We start from the raw sequence: 18,768 nt of genomic DNA on the forward strand, positions 1-18,768 counted from the left end.
AAAAAAAAAATTATAGTATAGTTGTTTATGTTTTGAAGAAAAAAAAAAGGGTCCTTAATAATATAAATTGTATTTGTGTTATAAGGGTATTTTAGGAAATAAGATCACAATACGATTCCAGTCACCAACATATTGCATTATACCAAACGAAGGAATATGATTAGGTAGTCTATTTTAGTGTTACAACCAAACAAAGGAATATGAATAGCTAATCTATTTCCATTGGTAGCTAATCCTTTTTCAATAGACTAGACAATCCGCGAACCAAACGAGGCATAAGTGTTTCTTTTATTTTATTTTCCTTTGAATTTGATGGTTAGTTAATGTGAGCATACACTTGTAGACGCAGTAACATGGGACATCGCAACCAAAAGGGTCTACTCAACCAATTGGATCTTCTCAGCCTCCTCAACCACAATTGGGACGTACTACTGCATGTACATCTATGCCTGCAAGAAGCGGTAAAACTATTGTACCAACCGTGGAGAAGGCAATTGCAGTAATGGAGGTTAACAAGAAAAAAAAAGAAGTCATATTGGCAAAAATATTATATCCAAAGAAAGGGACTGTGAAAGCAACTAATGGTCATGTTCGATGTGTAATATATATGGTTAATCGTAGACACATTTACCTTGTGAATGCAACAATTGATCATTTTGGATGTGTTTTTGTTTGCTTGTGTTATTGAGATATGATTAATAAATGTTTTTTCTCTTTTCATCTTATCCGGTTGCCAGTTGAATAATAAGCTCAAGAATGGAGGATATATAGATGCATTTTATCATTGCCATATCATGTACAAATCATAACATGCCGTTGCACCAACACCATCAACAAGAAATAGCTTTGCAAATTAATAGCAAGGTGACTAAAAGTCCATACATTAATATCTGCATCAACAGAAGAAGTTCAACAAAAATTAATAGACAACATTATTTTCACACTTTAATACATGCCACTAAATAAAAGTCTTTAAACTACATAGGTTTCTCCCTCTCACGAAAACATTGCCTCACTAACAGTGCAATGATGTTTCTTCCTATCACTAACAAAACAAGACAACAACAAAAATATTAAGATCAAACAAGTGGCCAATGACATCCTTAAGTTTTTTTCCATGCTAGTGTTTTTGCACTTTTCAGCATCAATCTGCAATGTCAATTTCACTAATTCAGTCTCAAAACCCTTATTCTAATAAGCTATTTGGGCATTGAACTGTGACACAGGGAGCATAGTTTCTTCGTCAACCCAGATAAAATAATCACAACCACAATTACCTTCGTTCTGCATATTTCATTAATGAGAATTACTAACCAATTGACAAACATAGCATAATATACTTTAGTGATAACTCAGAACATAAAATATACAAAACCTAATTTTTGTTTTTCACATCAAAAATTTTTTTTTGAACAAATACAACTATTTTAACTTTTTTTTTTTGCACTTTCAGCTAAATGACCTATGTGCACCATTTGTCTTTTTAAGCCAATATATATATATATATATATATATATATATATATATATATATGCACCTGGTTACCCAATTATAACTGGGTGCCAAAAACCAAAACTGGAATCGGGGTACCGGGTTACCCGATTTGCAACCCAATTTTATATTGCCTGAAAATCTCTAATTTTTTTATCAGGTATATTCATTATCTTCAATTAATTTTGATTTTTAATTAATTAGGTACTATTATATTATCATTCTTGAGATTTTTGACTACTCCTAACAGGTTAGTAAGGTTGGTTGGTTTGGCACCAAAGGGCTTGCGATTACATTCATTTCATCTGCTTCTGACTTGCTCTCAATAATGTATGAGATTATCTTATGTAATTTTCAATGTTTTGTTGCTGGCTTTAATTTTTCTTTCATGGTTGGATGATTGCAGGTTCTGATGAGGTGGATATAAAATAACTTCCAGAGCAGATTGATACCTCTACATACAGTAAGTTTTGAACTTCACTTGATAGTGATGCCTCTTATTTTTGAACAATTCGAACAATTATTTATTCAATTAGGTGAAATTTGGAGTTACAAGGCTATTTGGTTTTATATTCAGAATATTTATCTAATTCATGAATTTAGTGATTTACTAACTCTTATTTTCATATTCATAATTCTTATGATTAAGTACAAATTCGGGCATTATTTATAAAAATACTTATCTTAAACCACGTTGATACATAAAATATTTTAGGTTGAAGTAATATCATTGTATCAATTACTTTAACATTCTGATTAAATGCATGCCCTAGCATTCATGAATTTCTTTGCAACCAAAGTGAGACTAAGAGTTTATTGATTCAGAGTAAGAGAGGGAAAACCTTAACTAAACTGATCTTAATTCAACTATTTGGCTCTGACAACGTAAGTCTTCTCCAGTCTCTCAAACCCGAACAGAGCATAAACTGTGAGAAGAGCAATATATATATATATATATAAAATCTAAATAGTCTTCTTCAGTCTCTCATATTCTGTCAAATTTTTTCGGAAACCAAACAAAACTAAATTAAAATCTAAATAGTAAAGAAAAGTAGCTGATCAAAAATTATATATATATGAAATTAACCCTAGAAGTAAAAACCTAAAATACAACTCGAGCCCGATGAAGCAAACAAAGGCTAAAAGAAATCCATAAAGTTGTACAAGATAATCGGAAGTTGAAACGACGGCGTACCTGGAGCCAGAGACCAGAACTTCGCAAAAGCTAACAGCTGCGTAGATTGAGAGAGTGTGGGAGCAAAATTTATAGGGAAAAAAACCAAAATCTATCCTTTTAAAGCTATATAAAAATAGCCAATGAGTTTTTATTTGACTTCAAAATGACTCTTTTGTACTTGATTACTTACTGATCCGGTTTGTTTGGCGAGGCACAAACGGTTTCATTGCATGTTGTTTTATCTTTTCGTAGGTCTTTTTCTTGTGCACGATAAAATGTCTATTTTACCCTTAGTGAATTAATGATCTAGTCGGTTTGTCATAGCCTTTGTCGTCCTTTCAACTCCATGCATTTCGTTCTGCACAACTCCATTTTTCTGCCTCTGAAACTCTTTTGTTATGCCTTACTTTCCAATATGGCTGTAATCAAGCCGGGTAGCTCATTTTAATAGATAAATAAACGAGCCGAGTTCGAGTTGAGTTAGAAAACCCTTGCTCGAGCTCGACTCGGCTCGAAATTGCCCTGCAAGGGTTTTCCAGCTCAGCTCGTTTATTTACCTATTAAAATGAGCTGAGTTGGAAATCTAATAGGTAAATAGGTAAATAGAGTTGGAAATCCTGGAAATCTAATACCGGCTTAATTAAAGCCCTACTCAAAATGAAGTGAAAGCTCTACTTTTTCCCCTAAAATGCCGAACCCTAAAAATCAAAGTTGCAAGCGTTCGCAATCGATTCCCTCATATCCGTTCCAATTTCTTGATGAGATGCCAAGAACAAGATTTTCCCTTACCTTTTTATTCTCTGGGAAATGAATTTCAGGTATCCATCTGGTACTCATTCGCTATTACAATTTACAAGTGCCTGCTAAAAGCACCGAACTCCCTTCGTACATACTAGAAATACCTTCGTACATACTAGAATATTTCGGGAATATTTTAAATACCTCATCTCTCTTTCCCTCTCCACCTCTCTCTCTCTTTCCTCTACGTTTCTCTTTTTCTCTTAGTTTTGTTTCTGCTCTTATTATTATTATTATTTTAAGAGGTGAAATATTTTTTTTATATATAAATAAAAAAGTATGATGAAAATGCGTTTAAATTTTAAAATTAAATTACAATGAAGTTTTTTATTAATTTACGGCCTGAATACGTTGGCCCGTCGGGCTTTTAGAGGTAGGGCCTGAGATCGCAGTGGGCTCAAACCGTCTAAACCCTTGACATAAACCCTTCTTCTCCCTTTCGTCTTGGTTTCGTTCCACACTACAGCGAGAGAGATTTTGAGAGTGCATTGAGAGAGAGAGAGAGAGAGAGAGAGAGACAGAGCTGAGAACGAGAGAGAGAAACCGTGTGAGAGACTGAACAGAGAGGTGCGGTGGTGGCCATAGTCGGTGTGGGTTTATTGTTTTTATTTTATTTCCTGATTTGGATCCTTAAATTTACGGTGTAGGTTTCATCTGAATCGTTGTAGGTTTATAAGGCAATGGCTAAGAGAGGGAAGAGGCAGAAGATAGACACCAGATTCCCTAAGAGAACTGCCCGTGATGACGACGATGCGTCGTTTGACATGGACGACGAAATTGATGCTTGTAAGCTCATTCACTCTTTCTTTCTAAATTATTTGTGTAATTATTGTTTGATTGTACTGATAACAATTTCTTATACAAATACATGATAGTAAATTTAAGCTGGTGCTTGATACTGCTCTTAGTGGTTTTTGATTGGTTGTTTCTTTGTTGCAATAGTTTCAATGTCATGGAATGAATGATTAGCTTATCTTGTCTTACTCCTATTCTAGGTTAGGAAAAAAAAAGATTAATAGGCTTTTCATAATTTGTTTTTTTCATGGGATTGATGGTGACTTTTTTACAAAAGTCATTAAGGTGGAATTTGAGCCACTTACTTCACATTGGTACTATTGAAAGTTGAGAAGAAAGTGTTTAGAGTTGCTTTGTTTTTGCAGTTCACAAGCAGAGGGATGTTGTTCCGCTAGATGTGAATGGCGATGTTGGGGAATCAGATGAAGATGATGCGCCTGTCTTTGATCTCAAGGTTTTTTTTGCCCTTTTATATGCAATTGCAATAGTTGCTCTGAAAATATTATGTGTATTCACCTAGTTGAATGAAAATCTTGGTGTGGATTTATAAATCCCAATGATTTATTTTGTTTAAGATATGCACAAAACTGTTTTTAAATTACAAGAATCTAGGAAAAAATTGTAAGAAGTGATGGATTCCTAAGAGTTGGAACTGTACTTTTAAACATCCTTTTTTTTTTTTTTTTTTTTTTTTGGGTTGAAAACATATAAATGTGTTCTTCACAACTCTACTTTAGTTTTAGAGTTTGTTTGGATGAGCATAAGCATTGAACAAGGGAAGCGTTTTCCATTTGTACCTGTAATTTTTCCCCCACCCATTAACACTATTTGCTTATAGGGTGTCAATGATGATGAGGATGATGAAGAGGATGATGAGGATGATGAGGATGATGACGATTTTAATGCTGACACCCAAGAAACTGGCTTTGCTGCAAAAAGTAAGGAAAAATGGCTTGTGATTCAATGCATTTTGTTGCATTTCATAATTTTGATTGGCTCCTATTATGAGAGTATTGCTCAAGCTGTTTGTTTGGATAATTTTCTGCTGAAAACAATTGCATAACTTTATTTGAGAAAATGTAAACTAAAAGATCAAATCAATAAATCATCTTAACACCCACATATGCTGATACCTTTTTAAGTTAATACGTGAATTTCACTGGAAATGCTGGAAAGAAAGGTGACAACCTGTCACACTTAGCGCATCTTCTGAACTTTGCTGCATTCTGGGCAAAAAGAGTCAGCAAATAGCTCGAGGAAAATATGCTCTAACCAGTTATGGAAATGTGCATGGAACACAAGTAGAGATGGAGTAGTTAGGAATGATTAGCAATAACACTGATTTTTACTGAGAATTTTTTTTTGATGAGTAATTTGTATTGCCATCGTTCAGAACTGGAGACTTACAGTCAACTTTGTAATTTGAAGAGGTTAAATTGTTGTTTAACATTCATCATTTACCTTTGCATCAATATTACAGGGTGTTGTCCGGAAGAATGATCCAAGAAGTCTTTGGATATGATCCGGGCATGATTCCCCCTTTGTTTTAAATTTAGATGCCAAAAATGACTCTTTGCAGTAATTCTGCATTATCCATGCTGTTGATATGCTTATGCTATAATTTTGGGAAAATGTCTGAGAATGGATCGTGTGTGGCAGAAAGATGTTGTAAAAAAGGATAATATATTGCTTTTCTTGAATTACTTATAGCACTTATTTTATTCATTATTTTGTAGTTTCCCTTTACACAAATTCAAAGTATCTGTCAATTTTGTAAAATAGTTTGTAATATTTAAGAACTAGCATGGATTATTTTGTCACATTTAAGGTTTGTTGTTTGTTTGTAAAATATGATTGTTAACACATGAGATATATTGTTATATTTTTTTCGTTTTGTTGTCCTATCAAATAATTCTCATTCCTTCATTTCAATAATAAATAAAAAAAATTCTCATTCCTTCATATAATCAACAACTCCCTTATATATCATATTGCAACTTCAGTACTCTTTGGTTCAAGTAAGCAACATTGATCATAATTCTTCATTTAAAATGGTTATTAACTCCATAATCATATACTTTATTTCTAATAAGCATAGTTTTCTCATATTTATCACTACAACACCACCAATGGCAACAATAACCCATTAGCAAAGAACACCCATCGATTTTGAGCCTTGCAAAGTATTTCACGTTTGGCCAATCACTTCATTTACTTTATTGCCATATAGTTTGCTGTGCTTCTAAATCACTCAGTCTATATACTTCATGACAAGAACTCTTGCTTAATATTTCCTTTGTTTCTTACAGCGATTGGAGATACATTTTTTTTTAATTAATTATGCATATTGTCTGCAGTTGTTAGGTCTCAGAAATTTTTACGGGAAAAGTTTGGCGGAGTTGAGGATGATATGCATGAAGATGATGATGAAGAAGATGAAGAAGAGCAAAAGCTTATTTGGGGAAAAATGAACCAATATTATCATGCTGATAATCGTGATTTTGAGGTGATTTGAATATTATATGCTATCTGTCCTATCTTCCCCCCTCCCTTCTTTTTCCATCTATATTTGGTATATATTTTCTGTAACAATTAAATAATGCCTTAATGGCAACCATCTTGATCACAAACCATTTTTTTAGTACATTCAGATGCTCATAAGCAAATTCGTAATTGAGGTTATTTCTAACTTCTTGGTTTCTGATGAAGCAACAATCAAGCGATGATGAGGGCCCTCTGGAAGAGGAGAAAGAGGTTTTGAAATTGCAGAGGCAAAAAGCAAAATCTTTATCAGTTGAAGACTTTGGCCTTGAAGATATTGATGAAGATGGGAGTGATGAGAGTGATAGGGAATTAACTCTAGAGGTGAGGTTCAATTCTCTCGTCAATTAAAAATAATTTGATAGCGAAAGTCAGTTAATCCTTTGGTCTTGTTTTTTTTTTCTGTTTTTTTCTTAGGCCTTTTTGAACTTGGGTTATCTCCTTTTGTGCTGCTGTAGTTCATTTTGTTACTTGCTAGTTTAAATTGGACATATAAGCTATTAATTATTTTGAATGACATGTAACCCAATTTCTCTGCTTGTACAGGAAATTTCGACCAAAGGAAGAAGCAGAAATAGAAAAGAAACCACAGATGACATGGGTGTAGCTTATGAAGAGGTTAAGAAAGATCTAAATGCGCTATCAAGGGAGGAACAGATGGATGTTTTATACAGGTGAGGCTTTTCATTTTCTATATTGGTAGTTATCATAGTTATGGAGTTTGGTGTTTTATATCTCTGAACTATATCTTTTGATGACAATTCTATCAGATATGTGATATAAGTTAATAGTATGCTGTTCCATTCTGATCAAAACTAAAAGGGGTAGAAATCTTAAAAGAATTATTGGGAGGGAGGATTTGTAGCAGAGGATGTAATCACCATTCTAGAGCTGAAAAAGTTGTCTTAGAGAAGTAGCAACTTAAAACAATCTGATCTGAGAAGAAATCTAGTAAGTGGTGTTATTTCATAGAAATTTATCTAGTTGAGCTACTCTAGCTCGCTTAGAAGAAATCTAATGTTGAATAAGAGTATGTAGAAATCTGATGAAGGAAACTAATGCACGATGCTTAATTGATTCATTTCCTTTTTTTTTTTTTTTTTAATTATTTTTTTTATAGATAATCAAAGAGCTTTATAAAAATAGCGTAAGGCGCCCCAAAGTACACTGGAAGTATACATAAGGACACCAAGAAAATGAAAAAGAAAAAGAAAACGCAAGAAAAACAAAAAAGGACCCAAAATCCACAAAGCAACCCAAAACAGACAAAACCCAAGACCCACAAAACAAACCCGACACCCCGCCGAAAAGACCTACACCCTCTTGCCTTTACAGCGATTGGAAACCTCATAATTGATAGATTCATTTCCTCTTTTAACATAATGGAGTAACTCTATTTGCTTGTCCACTATTCCTAATTGAAAAATACCACATTATGATGACCACAATAATATTTCCTGGTGGTTTTGTTGTATTATTCTCCTTTGTTCAAATCAGGGGTTCCCCTATAATTGTTCTTTCCTAGCCCAAATTCTGTTGAAAGGAAAGGGGAGAAGTTCTAATTGTGCCTTATGAAGAGTAATGCTACACATATTCCCACTCCTACACTCCTACGCTCACACTCCTTAACCTAGCTTTTAAAATTACCATTGGATTTGAGATGAATCATTATTAGATTTTGATCTAATAGTAATTTTAAAAGCCACATCAGGAAGTGGGAGTGTGAGAATGGGAGAGTGTGTAGCATTACTCCCTTATGAAACCTAAGATAGTATACTGAAATCTGAGAGGGCTGAATAACATGAATAAAAGGATGAGGATTAGAGGTCTTCTTAGAGATTGGAAGGTGGATATTGTTTGTTTACAAGAGGCAAAATTGGAGCATATTTCTAGGGAGGTGATTAAGAGTTGATGGGGTTGTCACAACATGTGGATTGGTCGTACTTGGGATCGAGAGGGGTTTGAGCGGCTGGTGGAGAAGATTGTGGCTTGAGCGGGGAATTTTTCGGTAGTGTGTTTGTTTAGAAATGTTATTGATAATCATGAATGGGTGTTTGCGGGTGTGTATGGTCCAAATGATGATGTTGAGAGGAAAGGTCTTTGGGGTGAGTTGGTTGGCCTTATGAGTTGGTGGGAGGTGTTGTGGTGTATCGAGCTGATTTTAATGTGGTTCGTTATCCAAGTGAAAGATTAGGCAAATTCAAGACAGTCACCGGCTATGTTGAACTTTTCGGGATTCATTTTTGACCAAGGCCTTATGGACATCCCTCTTGCAAGTGGGGATTTTATATGGTTTGATAATCGTGATTCTCAATCATGGTCTAGAAGTGATAGGTTTCTTCTTTCTCTGGAATGGGAAGAACAATTTCTTGATGTCTCTAAAGGGAGACTCGCTAGAATTTTGGTGGATCATTTTGCCTTTGTTGTTTGGTTGTGGTGTGTCGGGTAGGGGTAAAAGATATTTTAGATTTGAAACTGTGAAATGCACTTGATCAATTTACAGCCCTAGTTAGTGAAATGCACTTGAGAGAAGAATTTGCAAGGTGGGGACTTTAGGAGGGTGGCAATATCAGACCAATAAAAGACTTTTTTTTTTTTTTTTTTAATTTCTTTTACACTGACTGGGATGGGTACATGTAAGGACTAGTGGTGTAGGAGTTTTAGGTTTTCTGTTTGTAGTATAAGAACCATAGCTTGTCAAGGGGGCTATTAAGGAGGTGCATCATCAAGTTTACTTGTTTCGTCTTGAGCAAGGACTGTGGAACTTGGCTGAATGTGAGGGAATGTTTCATTTTTCTCCCTTCATTTTCTCTCCTTTTCTAACTATCTAAAGATCGTGGATGTAGAAGGTGGCAGACCACATATACATCAAATCATGTTATACACACACACACACACACAGTCATGTATGTGCTTACACAAGGATAGGCTTTTTCTTTGGTGGCTGGATCGTCGTTTCCACGAGGTCTGACTTCCCCAAAAGCCAAATACCCTCTGACCGACCATTCAAATCCACCACATGACTTTCACCAAAGTGAATCTCAGAGATGATTCTCTGAGCATTGGCCCCTGCAAGCCTTGTTTCAACTAGCACGACCACCACTGGGCGGTACATGACAATCAAATCTCTAATGCTTCGCAAAAAATTGGCATTCCCTTCCCCCCTACAATTCCAAACAAGGATTTTCATGGGGAAACAATTGGCAAAAGGTTTCTTATTCTTGGATGAAGAACACCCATCATTCAGACATCCTTGACTCATCATCAAGGCGGTCATCCTTTCCAACAGATCTTGCATTATCGCGATCTCGTAGATAGGTTGGCCCCCCAACATTCCCCGAAGGGACAATCAGGTATAGGGGGACCGGACGTGGAATGGTTGGCAGCTTCTTTGATTCTCCTGTCTGAAAAGATTGTGATTATCACGGTCAGGGAATGAAGAGTCTTGCACGCCCTCCGCGAAATCACCCAGGCGGAGCCAGTTAACATGATAACTGCTGAAGAGGGCAAAGAAGATTGGCGAGAACCTTCTAAACTACCTCCAGCACGGAAGGCTACCTGAATTCTGGACAGCCAACTAGAAACAGAACTTACATTTGGCAGAATGTGTTATCATATTTAGTTTGGCTTTGGTTCTGTGGAATCATCTGGTTCAGCAGCATCTATTTTTGGTTGTTGATTCAGAGCCCCTTTTAAGTGTTGATGGGAGGTGTTTAATATATTTGATTGTTTTTGTGTGAAGAAGGCATTAAGTTTGTTACATTGGTGGTAGGTAAAAATACATGCTCTTCTTGTTATTTGTATTGGTTTATTACTTATCTAAAAACAAGTTCTTACTCTAGCTATTGCTGCTTTACAAATGCTAATACGCTATTTTGCTGGTCTTTTTTTTTTTGGCCCCTAATGATGGCTTCTTGTTGAAAATGTATGTCTCTGTTTTTCACCAACAATAGCAGTTCACGTCTAATGCTTCTGTGTGGTTGGTTAACAATATTTTTATCCTACAGTTCTGCCCCAGAATTAGTTGGTTTGCTGTCAGAGCTGAATGATTCACTTGAACAGCTTGAAAGCAAAGTGAATCCACTTCTAAGCAAGGTATTTATCTGTTCTTCTTTTACCGTTTTATTAGGTATTATTTGCAGTGTTCCAATGAGGATGACTTAAATGGCATGTGCCAGGAAATGGGTTTATTTTTCTCTGACTTCTGAATCAATCCTTTTAGAGGTGCTGGTATTCTGTTTTATTTTGTTTTGATTATCTGTGTCATCTGCTCGGGGTTGATAATATTTCCCGCCTGGGATTTTGACTTGATATGATTGGTGTATGTGCTGTATCTTTTTGGTTTTTAAAAACATGCTCTTAAAGGTCTGTTTGGTTCCTGTTTATAAAAACTGAAGCAATGCAAATAGCAAACGTGTTTAAAAGAGTGTTTTCAGAGAATTAGTATGTTTTGAAGGAATATCAAAATGTTGTTTTTATAACAGCCTGATTTAAGAGAGCATCAAAATTATGTGTACTAAAACTGTTTTCTATTTCCAGTTCAGGATAAAAGAAAACATTTGAAAACATCTTGTTTGTGAGTTTTCTTCCCATTTGAAAAAAAGAAAAAAAATTAGACAAGCCTGATTCTATAACATTTAGATATTAAGATGCTTGTATATATGGCTGGTTAGGTTGTACAACCATCCAATATAATATACAAAAGTTTTTTAATAAGTAATAAAAAGTATAATTGTTGTTTGTTACTTTTCTTCTTGTGTATTGTGCTGGAGTCTGCATGACCAATTTTCATTTGTGGCTTCTGTGCTAACCCCTGCCCCACAACCCGAAGGGTCTGTAAGATGTAAAACTGCATTTAGATCATTTCTTGGTATTGAGCAATGTAAATGTTTTCATGTTGTGTGAAGGTGAGACAGGGGGAAATCATGATGGAAGGAGGAATCCGCTATTTGGAGGTGAAGCAGCTTCTTTTGCTAGCCTATTGCCAAGCTATAACTTTCTATCTCCTTCTCAAATCTGAAGGGCAGCCGGTTCGTGATCATCCTGTGCTAGCTCGCCTTGTAGAGATCAAGAGCTTATTGGATAAGGTCTTCTCTTCTCGTTCAAAAGGCTAAATTTTCTTCTATATCCATGAAGTTTATTACCTTGAAAATAATAATTTGATTTGCATTAATATTGTGAAAAGGGTGGGTATGTGTGTGCATGTAGCTTATGTTTTCACTTTTCACCATTGCTGATAATGTGTACATGGTGTGCATTTGTGCCCTCTTTAAAAATCAGGTTGCCCTCCCTTGGTGATAATGTATAAAATCAGTTCAATGGTGCACCATGGCTGTTTATCTGTGAATATCATTCCCTGGATAAGTGTAGCAGACCTATACTAAGAGTGCTGCTTGAAATATCCAAATTATAATGCAATAATCTAAAACTAATTCATCCTCTTCTAAAAGTTTGGAAATTCCTTTCTTGTAATAACTAGAATTTTCAGAATATATTACTAATATTGGTCATTACTAAGATTTATTGTAGCTAACGAGCTCTACCTTAAATGGAACTTCCTCTTCCCACTATAATGGAATGGAGGGTGAAGTCGTGGATTCATGATCCATACCAATAGAAAATAAATATTATGATTAGTTACCATGCTAGATAGGTATGCATTGCTCATGAAACATTAATATATCTAAAGCTTTCCAACTTTTTTGACATACTAAGATTTATCTACTCTTTTTTTTCCCCCCTTAGGTAAGTATGATTATTGAATGATTTCCTGTAATTTGCTTTTACATTTGTCTATTCTAATGATTTTTTTTTTTTTTTTTATAAAAAAAAAATTATGAAAATGCGTTTGATTTGCAAAAATAAAATTGTCAACATATTTGCCAGATGGTTATTAAAACTAAGCAGTTTCTGGTATTGTTTGCCATATTCTTTTGGTAAGAAAAAAGCAGAGAGAATTTGGATGAGGCCTAAGCTTGTTATTATGAATTGGTCAGGTCTGTTGGTTAATAACAGGAAACAAATTGGTAATTTGCCTGTTTACTACTATTTTTTTTTTCAAATTAGTTATATGTGACAATTTATAACCTGTTTGACCATACAAGTACCTGTTTTCTGCCCATTGTATTCCTCTCATTTTGAGCACAAAGATTATTACAATAGTACTTTTTGGTGTGGTGCCCTGCTTTCATAGGTGGAGTTAGTTTCCCTCATGGCTTGCAACTTTCTAATGTTTGCTTCACTAAACAGACAAAACAGCTTGATGGGAATCTTCCATCTGAGCTTGAGGAGTTCCTGAACAACAATCAAGAGGTAGAAATGTTAGTAAAGTTGGGTACAGAGAAAACTGCACTGGCTTCTGATTCTTTCACAAAAGATCAGGAGCCTTATCCTTCAGCTGAAACCCAGGGAGCAACAGTGGTAGTTACTTCTTGACTTTTTTTTTTTTCCCCTGAGCAGTTACTTCTTTACTTTGTCTCAGTAATATGTGCTTCTTAAGTGATTCTCTTTATGCTTATCTTTTAACTTTCTTTTAATACTGCAGGTGGGTGACACAGCTGAGCTGGAAAAGGTGGAGTCTTTGAAGGTTAATGAGAACAAAGCAGGAAAACGTAAACATCAGGTGAAATATAAATCTTAATTCCAAGTAATTGGGATTGGCTACATAAATCATGTTACACTACTCGGCCTATCTTGGGCCATATTGGTTGCTGCAATTTTGCTGATGCACAGCTGTTAATTTATGGCAGAGTGATCAAGTTGGTGGACAGAGCATGGAAATGTTAAAAGTAAGAGCTGCCCTTGAAGAAAGATTGAAACAGAAGGGTATTCTTAGTTCCATAACTCCAAAGCCTGATAAAGCCCAGAGACATCTGAAACCAGTCAATGGGTACTGTTTTCCTCCTAGGCTCTCTATTATTTGCTTGTTTCTAACATTGTGAGGACTAATTGAGTGAATTTGGAATGTAACAGTCAGCTTGTGACATATGATGATTTTGATGATGATGCTATAGATGTTGTGGGGGCCACTAGATTCAGCAATGGTCATGCTAGTTCATTGAGCTCAAGTAAACTTTCCCAAATTGTTACTGCAAAACCGAGTAAGCCCAAGGTATAAAACTTGGTGTGACTACCTCTTGGTATGTCTTTAGGGGAGTTTATGTTTCAATTTAGAGTAGCCTGCATATAAAAGATAGCCACTGGTCAAAAACAATACTGTTGATCTGTTTGATATAGTATCTGTGAGCTACTCAAAGAATATTTTTCTTAATACTTTTTTTATTTTTGAAAACATTGAACATGGGCATCATAATTTGCTCGCTCATGTTGGTGTCAATTTTGCAAACCATGTTGGATATTCCTCCAAGGTAGGAGCATGATACTGACTTTCATGCTTCCTTTTTACCCCTGCATATTTAGTTGGGACAAGAAAGTGCCCTTACATGTCTAATCATTAATTACTACTCCTTAGGAATATATGTTTTGATGGAAAAAATTAATTAATTTTGAACATGTTGCTTCAATTGTTTGCTCTCTTCAAGTTCTTAAGATTTCTCATGTAGCAAGTAGGGAAAACGTTAGCCATCTCTGCGCTATCATTTCAAAATGACTAATAAAGTTGCAATTAGAACGCCCTAGAATCACTTATCCTAGTCTCACATAATAAGAAACCAATGTGGGAATTAGCATCCATGAGCACATTTTATAATCTACCCACTCAATGTGGGGAATTCATCTTCCCAAGGTGGGACTAACTTGGGTGTCACAATCTTCCCCACTCAAACCCTTGACAGTCAAACATGATGTTACTAGGTTGCTCTAATACCATTTATAATAACCTAGAAAAAGTGCTTGCCACATATGCAGTCACTCTAAAAGGGCTAGTCATGTTGAAATTGGAACTCCCTAGAATCACTTATAAAGCCTAATCTTACCTAGTAAGAAACCAATGTGGGACTTAGCACCCATGAACACTTTTTATAATCCCTACTCAATGTGTGGAATTCATCTTCCTAATGTGTGACTAACTTGAGTATCACAATTTACCTCGCTCAAATCCTTGACCTTCTCGTCAAGGTCATCGTTATGTAGTGCCTTAGTGCCACATGGTGTTACTACGATGTTTTGGTACCATTTGTGACGACTTAGGGAAATCACTAGTCGTATATGTGCTATCATCCCAAAGTGACTAGTCAAGTTGCAATAGGAGTTTCTAAGAATCATCTATAAAGCCCTGTCTTACTCACTCAATATGGACAATTCATTTTTCCAGTTGAGACTAAGTATTAAATCACTACTTATTTTAAAAGTTTAAGCTGATAGGAAGAGCTTAATTTAATCATTTAATTATATTCGTGAAATATTTAATTTAAATGGATGTTGAATTGACAGAGTCAAGGTTCGAACTCATGACTTCTAACTTTGATACTATGTCAAATCACCACTTATCCCAAAAGCTCTAGTTAATAAGAAGATATGAATTTAATCATTTAATTATATTTTAACACTAACTTGGGTGTCACATCTTAGTAGCACCAAAATCACTATTTGCAAGATTCAATTTTTCTTTCCCCATTTTAGAGCATGACTGTACATGAAATCTTAAAGACCTACCTTGTCTTAAATATGTCCTCAAATGAATATTCTAGTCACTATCAAACCGCTGACTCTCATACCTTGAATGATTTCAACGAGCTGTAATTCCTGCCTTCCTGCAACTTACAACTCTAGTTTGTTTGACTATTTATCTGTTAGCGTTCAGGTTTTTTGTGTGGATGATTATATCTGGTCAGTTGTGGTCTAGAGTTTTTACCTTTAATCACAGCCTAGGGATTAATGGATCTGCAGATATTTTGGTTGTGATCTATAGGAAAATCTTTCGTATGTACTCTTTTGAATATTGGTTCTTCCTCTTTCTGATAAAATTTCCTATTACTACTAGTTAAAAGTGAAAAAAAAAAAAAAAAAAAAAAAAAAAAAAAACGACTTCGGGAAACCATGATAGCTAGTTGACTTTGTTGAGAAGTTTATAACTATCACTATTGAAATAACATCTGCAAGCAATCTTTTCTGGAAGGTGGTCTCTGGTGATGATGATTTACCTAAGAGGGATGATATAGGAGCAAGGCGGAGGAAGCATGAGCTCAGAGTCTTGGCTGGAGCCGGAATCATATCTGAGGATGGTATTGAGGATGAAGTTGGCAATGTTGATACTGGTGGGGATGCTGACATGGAGGATGGTGATATAGAAGATTCAGAAGTCGAGTATTATAAACAAGTTGAAAAAAGACGGGCTGCAAAACTTGCTGCCAAAGCAGAGATGTATTCAAGGTATGTTTCTGCACTTTGATTAGTTACTTTTTTTCTTCCTCCTATTAATTTTAGTAAGGTTGCTTGCTTTATTATGTTCTCTGCTAGGGATTTATATTTCCTAGTACATCTAAGAATAAGATTGATAACTCATCCAAGTTCCTTTGCTATATATTATACGCTTTAGGTTTATTCTCAAGTGCTATAGATCTCTCTCTCTCTCTCTCTCTCATATATATATATATATATGAGAGAGAGAGAGAGTGATCTATAGCACTTGAGAATATATATATATATATATATATATATATTCTTGTGCATGTGTTTCATTGTAACTAGGTACTTTTTTCATTGTTATTATGTTTCTTGCAATTTTTTTATTTTTTTATTTTTTTATTTTTATGGTTTGTGAGTGCCAATCGAGCCCTTAGTCGTGGTTGCCTTCTCAAACATGCTTTCTTCGGCAGGACCTCAGCAATCCCATCATTGCCTGAAACTTCAGATGGAAAACGGCTGATTACTTATCAGGTGAGCACACCCCCACTTTCACTGGCTTGTTAGATCTTCACCATGAATCAGTCTTTGGACTCATCATATATTTCCTGCCAAATTTCCCACAGATGGAGAAGAACCGGGGGCTGACTCGTAGTCGCAAGAAGCAGACCAAAAATCCAAGGAAGAAGTACAAGGTATTACGCCAGAAACTCTGCTTGGATGTAAATTGCGTCATCCTCTGAATTAGTTACTAATCTCTCTCTCTCACCCAAAATCTGCAGGAACAACACAAGAAAAAGCTGAATCGTCGGAAGGGGCAGGTGCAGGAGATCAGGAAACCTGCTGGTCCTTATGGTGGGGAAACCACTGGAATTAATGTAGGAACCAGCCGGAGCACCAGATTCAAGAACTAGTTACGATTTCTTTGGTACAATTTCTGTACTTCGTCTAGTGGGTTTTTTTTTTGCTTGTTGGATCATGTCTCATGTTAGTGTTGGCGCATCCAAATTTCCATAGAGATCATAGTTTTTGTTGGATCAGGTATGAAGTTAGGTTTGCGCATCCAAATTTTGATATGATATATATATGTATACTAAATATTTCAAGAGGAAAGGCCCAAGGGTTCAAAAATTGAGCCATGGTTATTTTAAACATTATTGATGATTTTACGTTTTATCCGTTGAATAGTAATCAAAATCTGTTGGTACTAGGATAAGATTATCCCTTGGTCCATCTTTTTCTTTTTCTTTTTTCCTTTTTTTTTTCCTTGGTCTATCTCATAAGTAGGAGATGAAGTATTATTCTTTTGAATAAAAGGCCCGCGACTGGAGTAGCATTCTTTAGTCATCTGCAGACTGCAGTAGGGGGCAGTGCCTATCATCTTTATCATTTTGTTATTTTATCTTTTGATTAGAATTTGTCTTTCAAACTTTGGTGCCTCTTGGCTTTTGTTAAAGAATTTCTTCTGTTAAACATGAAAATTAATTTTTCAATGGTAGTTGGTAAATGGATTTTTAGATTGAGAAGTGTTATACATCCATCTCTTATCCTTGTATTTTTTTTTTTTTTTTTTTTTTAGCAAATTCACTATTAAATTTGTAAGATCTATACTGGTCTCACATCTTTAATGATGGATTTACCAATTTCTTATACGAAAATAGACAAAAGACGAGCAAAAGATAGAAAACAAACATTTCTCCTTTAAATTTTACTTAAATTACTACATTTTTTAACATGCTATTAACTTGCTTACTTAAACTTTAATCATGGAGGATTAATCTGAGAAAATAATGGAGGTGGTCTTTAAACAGTATGAATGTCTATGACTGAAAAAAAAAAAAAAAAAAAAAAAAAAAAAAAAAAAAAGAACTAGTGTGGATGCCTATGACCAAAAAAAATGGAATCTGGTGATATTGTCCAATTTCACTGTTTTGGCTGACCAGAATGAGTTCAGTTACTAAAGATATAAGACAGGATCCGCCATTGTCCCAATTCGTGTTGGGGGTTTAAGTCCATACCTAGGACAAACGACACAAATTTTTGAGTGTTATTTTTGTGGGAAATTATATCAAACATCTCACTTTGCCTCAGTTTTGTTTTAATTTATTTTAAGATTGGAACTGTGGACTATATCCAATCAAACACTTCTGTCTATTTTTTCTGTCAAATTTATTCTACAAATAACGTGAAAATGCAATTATATATCAAGATGAAGAAAAAAAAGGTAAAATAAAAAATTGGTCCGAGTCGTTTTGATTGAAATTGTTATTGTTATTATTATTATTATTATTATTATTTTTTTTTAGGAGAATAGAGCGATTTCTATAGAATGAAAAACCAAATTAAGCACACCACTTTACAGAGATAATATCTGAAATACAATGAGGGACTTCTTCAATAAGACCTTGTTCCATAGTGAGAGAAAGTGCTTCTTTCACAAGACAATAGATTGCACTGTTAAGATATCATCCAACATAATTAATCTTCCAGCTATGAAGACTGCTTAATATCCCTCGAGCTTCCTCAATAATATGTCCATAACGGCTCGAACTCCTGCCATCTTTCCTAAGTGCCTGCACCACTTGAAGAGCATCGCCTTCTAGAACCACCCTGTAAAACCCTAGCTCACGACATAGATGGGTTGCTCTCAATGCCGCAATTGC

At 35.1% G+C, this 18,768-nt stretch overlaps 1 protein-coding gene and 1 long non-coding RNA gene across 4 annotated transcripts; one reads left to right on the top strand and one right to left on the bottom strand.

The window, feature by feature from the left end:
• Nucleotides 1-865: 865 nt before the first annotated feature.
• LOC132167593 (uncharacterized) lies at nt 866-2,826 on the bottom strand. Its single transcript, XR_009438693.2, has 2 exons — nt 2,687-2,826; nt 866-1,149 (listed from the first exon to the last, which is right to left on the bottom strand). It is a non-coding gene; the product is annotated as an uncharacterized LOC132167593 (long non-coding RNA).
• A 1,092-nt stretch (nt 2,827-3,918) lies between these two features.
• EMB2777 (Sas10/U3 ribonucleoprotein (Utp) family protein) lies at nt 3,919-17,283 on the top strand. Of its 3 annotated transcripts, XM_088513932.1 has the most exons (18): nt 3,936-3,962; nt 3,998-4,033; nt 4,135-4,252; nt 4,627-4,715; nt 5,100-5,199; nt 6,619-6,767; nt 6,971-7,126; nt 7,349-7,476; nt 10,810-10,897; nt 11,710-11,889; nt 13,052-13,222; nt 13,347-13,424; nt 13,552-13,691; nt 13,775-13,913; nt 15,879-16,132; nt 16,579-16,639; nt 16,732-16,800; nt 16,888-17,283. In XM_088513932.1, the coding sequence occupies exons 3-18, from the start codon at nt 4,147-4,149 to the stop codon at nt 17,017-17,019; spliced, it is 2,040 nt and encodes a 679-aa protein (XP_088370058.1). In that variant the 5' UTR covers nt 3,936-3,962; nt 3,998-4,033; nt 4,135-4,146; the 3' UTR covers nt 17,020-17,283. The 3 variants fall into 3 exon arrangements, with proteins under 3 accessions (XP_059434763.2, XP_059434762.2, XP_088370058.1); XM_059578780.2 differs by having other exon boundaries at nt 3,919-4,033; nt 4,114-4,252; XM_059578779.2 differs by having other exon boundaries at nt 3,919-4,033.
• The last annotated feature ends 1,485 nt before the right edge of the window (nt 17,284-18,768 follow it).

Source organism: Corylus avellana, chromosome 2 (assembly GCF_965113065.1).
Source record: "Corylus avellana chromosome 2, dhCorAvel1.hap1.2, whole genome shotgun sequence".
In the NCBI taxonomy this organism is placed as follows: domain Eukaryota; kingdom Viridiplantae; phylum Streptophyta; class Magnoliopsida; order Fagales; family Betulaceae; genus Corylus; species Corylus avellana.

Coding starts and splice junctions, on each gene's coding strand:
- EMB2777 (XM_059578780.2), top strand. CDS start 4,147: ATGGCTAAGAGAGGGAAGAGGCAGAAGATAGACACCAGATTCCCTAAG. Junction 11,890..13,051: donor TCAAGAGCTTATTGGATAAG/GTCTTCTCTTCT, acceptor TTCACTAAACAG/ACAAAACAGCTTGATGGGAA. Junction 13,223..13,346: donor AAACCCAGGGAGCAACAGTG/GTAGTTACTTCT, acceptor TTAATACTGCAG/GTGGGTGACACAGCTGAGCT.